Source organism: Rana temporaria, chromosome 3 (genome assembly GCF_905171775.1).
Source record: "Rana temporaria chromosome 3, aRanTem1.1, whole genome shotgun sequence".
Taxonomy (NCBI): domain Eukaryota; kingdom Metazoa; phylum Chordata; class Amphibia; order Anura; family Ranidae; genus Rana; species Rana temporaria.
In genome coordinates, this window is record NC_053491.1 from 413,302,080 (window position 1) to 413,309,634 (window position 7,555).

Consider the following 7,555-nt stretch of genomic DNA (forward strand, 5'->3'; position numbering starts at 1 on the left):
AACTCACGTCTAAGTTCAAAAAATGACGTCGTTGCGACGTTATTTTGCGCAAAGCACGGCGGGAAATTTCGATACGGAGCATGCGCAGTTCAATCGGCGTGGGGATGCACTACATTTAAATGAATCACGCCCCCTAATCGCCGATTTGAATTCCGCCGCCAGAAATACACTACGCCGCCGTAACTTTCGGCACGAAATTGTTGAGGATTCGAAATTCCACCAGGAAAGGTACGGCGGCGTAGCGTATCTCTGCGCCTATCTAATTCTCTGTGAATCTGCCCCTATATGCTTATGCTTATTAAAAAAAATATTAAGTTGCACTTTGTAATTTGTTACTGTTTGTTAAATACATGTAAAATTGCACATGCAATGAAGGATAAGATCTGCACTATTATAGACATGAATTCCATTGACATCTCTGCATTTTCATCTTGTGTGGCTTAATTGCTCTGCAGGTAGCAATTTTGACAACGTATCTTCCATAGAGATCTTGTAACTCCATAAATTACATAAAAACACACAATACATGCACTTTAATATAGGAGTTAACCACTCTGCCTGGAAAATGCATGAAAACCTAATTAAAAAAATGGGAACTTTGAAATGCAAAGTGTAAAGCAGTCCAAAAAAAGACTTCAATATAGGAGTACAAAGTATAACGAAGAAGCGCAAAGACAACCAATTAGATCTCATAAATCATAAAAAAGATACATTCTGAACTGCACTTTGTTTATTATCACTGATCTTCTAAATGGCAAAAAAAATATTGTACATTAGACCAATGAGTTTCCATAGAAATGCATTGATACATTGAAAATCCATCAATATTCCTCTCTGATGCTGAGCACTCTCTGTTCCTTAGCCCCTGGAAGGGTGCAAATCTGGAGTTAAAACTATTTACAAACTGCTTTCCTAATTACCAATACATCATTCCATAATAAGACAGGCTTTATTAATAGAATATTTACTAAATAGTATTTACAGATCATTTCATGTATGTTTGTTCTGTCCAGAATAATTTATTTGTAACTAAAGGAACAACTTTTTGTTTTGTTTTGGATGGAGTAGAGAGGGATTAGAACATCTATCAGTTTTTATTGCATGTGCCACCTTTGGAGATTCGCCCTCTAGATTTGTCCTGTTTACAATTATCATAAAGTGAAAGTAAAAGGAATTGCCGAATTTTGGGTTGTCCCCAGATAAGTAATAGATGGGAATCTTCCAATGAGGACACTAGTTCTGGTGATCTGGGGGTCCCCAAGAAATTGCCCTAATTTGCATGGATTTCCTCTCCCATCTTGTTTGGATATGGGACAGAAAGTGAAGAGAAATTTCCCCAATTGGATACAGATGGTGAAAATAAATTGTCAGGGGCTATAACCCTCACTTGCTCTATCCATAATGAAAAAAAAAAAAAAGTTTTGCCTAAAGTTCTACTTTAACCCCTACAAATTCGTCTTTTTATTAGGTATACATATACATATTCTACTGCAATTTGAGTTTATGTTTCCAAATCGGAGAATAGTTGACATCATAAGGTTGTCTTTGTGGCCATTCCAGACTGGCCAGCTGTTACAAAGGGTTAAAAATGGTCACCAGACTTAACAAATGTGGCACTCACTTTTGTTTCATTTTGATTAATTTATGGTTATTATTTAAAGAGGAACATCACCCAAACCTAGCTATTTTGTTTGGTTCCCTGGTAAATGTTCCTGTATTGAAAATAGAAAAGAATACATACTAGTCTTTGATGTCCATGTTCTTCTTTATCACTACATTTTTATTCTGACATTTTTCACATGCACAAACATGGCACAAGTCATGAAGGACATTAAATACATAAAAAATATATTCACTGTTTAAATGTTTTTTTTTTTTTCTTTGAATTATTTAAGAGGGGAGGTGGAGGAATCAAAGGAAAGGAAGGCATATTTATGAGTGAAGGTCCATTTTAATCTCATAAACTGGTATATAAATCCTGGCGTGTAGAATATTGAGCAGAGATGGAGAATTACTCCTCAGAAAGTCAATGATCCCTGCTTGATAAGGGCCAGATTCATATTGGATATTGTATTCATAAATCGGCCATGAGGTCTTTATAAGTTCCATCCAGACATTGAGAATCCATCCTGCCACTCAGAGAAGATAGGGTCCATTGTGGCCTCATCAGACTTTGGGTACTTTAATCACCAGGCTCTGATTCCCGGCAACGAAGGCTGTAAATGCCCCTGTTGGGCACTGCCAGGGACCGCTGCGATGTTCATACTGACCAGCTGTACAGATGGTGTGCCCCCAGTCGGCACCATAGGAGCTCCCGAGTAATAAGGATTGCTGCTGTATCCACCAAAACACACCGGATAATGGTATGAGCTGGCATTGGCACCATAACTTGTATGGAAAGTCTGATTCCCGGCCATGCACGGCTTCCCATCCCTGACCAGGACTGGCACTGCCACCCTGCGGGGAGGAGGAGGGTGCCCTGCCAACTCCAGAGACCGGTCCTGTTTCTGCCGCTTGCATTTGTATCTTCTGTTCTGGAACCAAATCTTCACCTGGGTAGAGGTCAGCTTGAGGACCGATGCCAGCTGTTCCCTCTCCGGGGCAGACAGGTACTTCTGCTGCTTGAACCTCCTCTCCAACTCATACACCTGGACCTGGGAGAAGAGAACCCGGGGCTTCCTCCTCTGCCTCTGCTGGGGGCGATCTGGGGGCTCCCCCCTTCTGCTGGACACCTCGCCGCCTGCAATAGGGGAAAAATAATAATAATAATAAATAATAATAGTAATAATTCATATGGACGTGTGGGAGAAGAGCTATGATATTCATTATATATATATATATATATATATATATATATATATATATATATATATATATATATATATATATATATATATATATATATATATATATATATATATATCTCTATCTATCTATCTATTTATCTCTCTCTCTCTCTCTCTCTCTCTCTATATATATATATATATATATATATATATATATATATATGTTCTATTTCTTTTACTGGTACTTGTATATGTCGGCAATTTACACACATATATATATATATATTATATATATATATATATATATATATATATATATATATATATATATATACATTTGTATTTTCTTTATATATGATATAAATATAAACACACACACACACACATATATATATATATATATATATATATATATATATATATATATATATATATATATATATATATATATATATATATATATATATTGCGTTTCAGAAACTCTTAACAGACGTGATATTAATAATAATAATAATAATAATAATAATAATAATAATAATAATAGTAATAATAATAATTGTTATTAATATTCGAAGAATACTAATACATGTGGATATGTGGGAACTATGATAAAAGCACTCCTATAAAAGGTTAGTTCACTAGAAGCTTAATTTCAAACACAAAATTCCACATGTATACATATATTTATTACAGGTACTAGAGTCGTCAATATATATATATATATATATATATATATATATATATATATATATATATATATATATATATATATATATAATTATTATTTATTATTATTTATGAAGGATATAAGTATAAACAGAAACACACACACACATATATAAAGTATAAATATTGCTTTTAGAAACTGTTAACAGATGTGTTAATAATTGTTATTATTATTATTCGAATAATAATAATAATAATAGTTATTATTATTACTAATTCTATTATTGTTATTATACAGTTATAAGTGATTTCTATTATAACCAATTCATTCACAGTCTTTCTGATAGATTTCCATTAAGCACACGCCACACACACTCCAGGAATATTTGGTTTAGTGGAAGTGTTATTTATCTTGGAAGCTTCCCAAATATCCTGAGAGCTGATAAGATTGTAGTTGGGACTTTAGGGAGAAAATATGCATTATCCAGTCAGTCTAACGAATCCTCATAACCCTGCCAGAAAACGAATATAAACATATAGATGCCTGTTATTATTTTGCATTGGGGCTGATTAGAGGCGCCACTCCTAACCATTTCTTCTGTTCATCTCCCATTTACAATCAGGTTTGGGGGAGATCTCTATATATCTTTTTATAATCAGTCTGAACTAATTGAATTGAGGGTGATGCATTCCTCTGTATATTTGGCTATATACAAAACAACAACTCATATTCTCCACATTCTACATATCGGAATAGTAGCAATAACACAAATTTTATGAAAAATCCATACACTTTCACAATGTGTCGATCGTTCAAATAATTGCCACTATGGTGCACTTTTGAAATTATTATAAATTCATGTCATAAATGAGTGAGACGTTTTGTGTTTAATGTTTGAACAAACTATAAATTATTTATCTCTGACGTGAGAATACCTTGTTGCGATCTGCAGAGTAATGTGCTGTACATAAAAAATGCTAATTGTCGTTATGCACAATGTAGATAAAAGAGACAGAAATAATCAGATGATATTTAAAAAAATCTTATACCTCGCCTATTTTAATATATATATATATATATGTATATATATACAGGGTTGTAGGTCCACAGTAATAACTGTTCTTTGGCTTTTAGCAAATGTTTTATTTTGTATCGAATCTCATTTTTTTTTACAAGCCCGAGAACAGAATTATATAAAACTTGCTACATTTTGCTAAACATCGTGCCTGAAGAACGAAATCTTGCTTCTCATTGATTGTAACAAAACTTCTATATTTAAACTACAGTCATTTATATTGAAAATGTATACTGTATTTGAACTCCAATGTGTTATTTTTACATTTATATTTTAACTGCAATAAGATATTTAAATGTATATTTAAACTCTGTTAATTCTTATATATATATATATATATATATATATATATATATATATATATATATATATATATATATATATATATATATATATATATATATATATATACACACACACACACACACACACACACACACACACACACACATATATATATATATATATATATATATATATATATATATATATATATATAAAATGTATAATTAAAATATTAGTTTATTTAAACTGAAATACTATATATATATATATATATATATATATATATATATATATATATATATATATATATATATATATATATATATATATATATATATTTAAATATACATTCACACTCTATATTTATATAGAAACTCAAATAGTTAGATATAATCTAAAAAGTATAATTAGATATACATTAATATTTAAACTCCAAATACAAGTTTAAATGTATATTTAGAGTCCAATATTTATATTTCGTATATAAACATTTATATTTGTACTCCAATCATTTATAGGTACTGTATATATACATTGATTTTTAGACTATAATGCAATTATCTCCAAAATTGCAATCGTTTTACATATAATTGCTTCCTATGTGCAGACACGACATTTGATTGCAGTAATGTAGGCAGGATTACATATAATCTCCAGTAACAAATGGGGCAATTTAACTTTTTGATTACTACAAATTTATAAATACAGAACTCTTATTTATTACTGATCCTGAAATAATTCCTGCCCCCTGGTATTCCAGCCTGAGAAGCACCATAAGGCATGGTGGGGTACCACATGCTGCCCGTTGCTTTATTGCATGCCATATTAATTAGCTGTCTTTATTACTGTGTAATTAGCGGCAGCTGCTAGTTAGAAATGTACTATACAGTGAATTGATTCGCCAGCATGTAATAGGTTAATTTGCAGTCCCTGCACTCACTTTGTTCCTGAGTTTCCTCGTCTTCCTCTCCCATTGGGGACTGGCAGGGGATCCCCAGGTCCTCAGTGTCCCTTCCTTTGTCCTGTCCCTCTGAGCAGGGGGTTGCCTCCACCTGGCCTGCAGGATGCTGCTTCTCCAGCTTCAGGATGTCCTTCACTGAGAAAGGGGTGGAAGTGGCAGGACTGGGGAGCATTCTAAGGGGCTCAGGGCTCTCTGAGTCCCCAGTGTATTTCTGGTTCAGCAGATGAGACCACCATGGGGAGTGGATGGGTGGGGGGTGCTGTGAGCTTCCCCTGCACACCTGGGAGGCTGTGGCCCTGTCTAGGTGTTTCCTCTGATTTCTGCACAAAGAACCTTTAGCAGAGACATTTCAAAGCATCTCTAATCCCATTGGTTAATGTTCTCCTCTTCAGCTCCCCTCCCCTTCCCAATGCTTTTCTCATAGAGATCTATCCACAGTCCCTGTGTCCACATAAAGGCCTGTATAGCTCATACCTTACTGGAGGTGTCCAGTGTCTTCTGTGCTATATGCTGTAAAATGAGCTCCCCCCCAGCAGGCCAGCCATGCAGGCAGACATAGTAGACTGGGAGAGGTTCAGACCTGTACATTAGTCAGATTTACAGCAGAGATACAGCCAGGAAAAGAAAACAGGAAGGGGAAATCACAACAGACAATTGACAAGTATTCAGAATCCATTCCTTCTGATTATCTGGATGTGAATGATATGTAGGGGACCAAGTGATCGCAAATATGGTTCAACGCAGCAAGAATATATTCAATTTATACAGTATGTATGAGACTACCACCATATTATGCAAAACACTTTTAAATATTTAAATTCCATTACAGTATTTTTTTATTTCGGATAGTGTAGGACTGAAAATTTGAAATGATCCCCCTGCATACTGCTATACACCCTTATATATTTCTAACAAACATTGTATGATAACGAGGATTTTTGGTTCACATATACTGTAATACATTTGTTGTCTGTCGCTCTCCTCCGACTTTTTCTCACTCAGGCCTCGTACACACGACCGAGTTTCCCGGCAAAAAACAGCAAGAAACTTACTGGGATTTTATTTTTGCCGAGGAAACCGGCCGTGTGTACATTTTTAGACGAGGAAACTGTCGAGGATCCCGTCGAGCCAAAAAGAGAGCATGTCTTCTTTTTCCTCGACGGGAATGGAGAAACGCCGTTGAAACACTGATCCACATCTAGCCATTTAGAAGCTGGTGTGAGACCTGTTTTCCTATTGGCCCGAAAAAAGAAGATTCCCGAATGTCCACCAAGGAAGAGGGAGGAAACACAAGCCGCCACTGCCGTGATGACCCGTGGAGAGCAGGAGAACAGGAGGCCGCCGCTGGGGAACTCGCCAGTGATGGGGTAAGTGCTACCGACTGACCGGTAGGGGTTGGCATACTGTTTGCCCGCCCCCCAAAACAAATTCCACTGGCCACCACTGGTCTGTCTGTTCAGTAAAGTATGCTGAAGATATTTGGCATTTTGCAGACTAGTAGATACTGTATGTGCGATTCAGTTTGTTCAGAATTGTTGTTCGGCTAAAAATTTCCTTTTCGGAGATTCGGACGTCCGAATTTCCAAATTAACAAAAGAATGGCAACGAATCTGAAAAAGCTATAATGAAAAAATAAAGAATGCATTTGTTCATTCGTTTCATTTCTATAACATCATTTTTGAATTTGTTCAATAATGATCCAAATTTACTGTGAATAGCTGTGGTTGTTAACCTCCCTGGCGGTATGATTTTTTCAGATTTTAGGTGCTGAAAGCGGTACC

General features: G+C 35.0%; 1 protein-coding gene across 1 annotated transcript; it reads right to left on the reverse strand.

The window, feature by feature from the left end:
* Positions 1–747: 747 nt before the first annotated feature.
* Positions 748–6,144, reverse strand: NKX2-6 (NK2 homeobox 6). Its single transcript, XM_040342035.1, has 2 exons — positions 5,754–6,144; positions 748–2,740 (listed from the first exon to the last, which is right to left on the reverse strand). Exons 1-2 carry the CDS (start codon positions 5,944–5,946, stop codon positions 2,187–2,189), a joined length of 747 nt encoding a protein of 248 aa, XP_040197969.1. The 5' UTR covers positions 5,947–6,144; the 3' UTR covers positions 748–2,186.
* Positions 6,145–7,555: the final 1,411 nt, after the last annotated feature.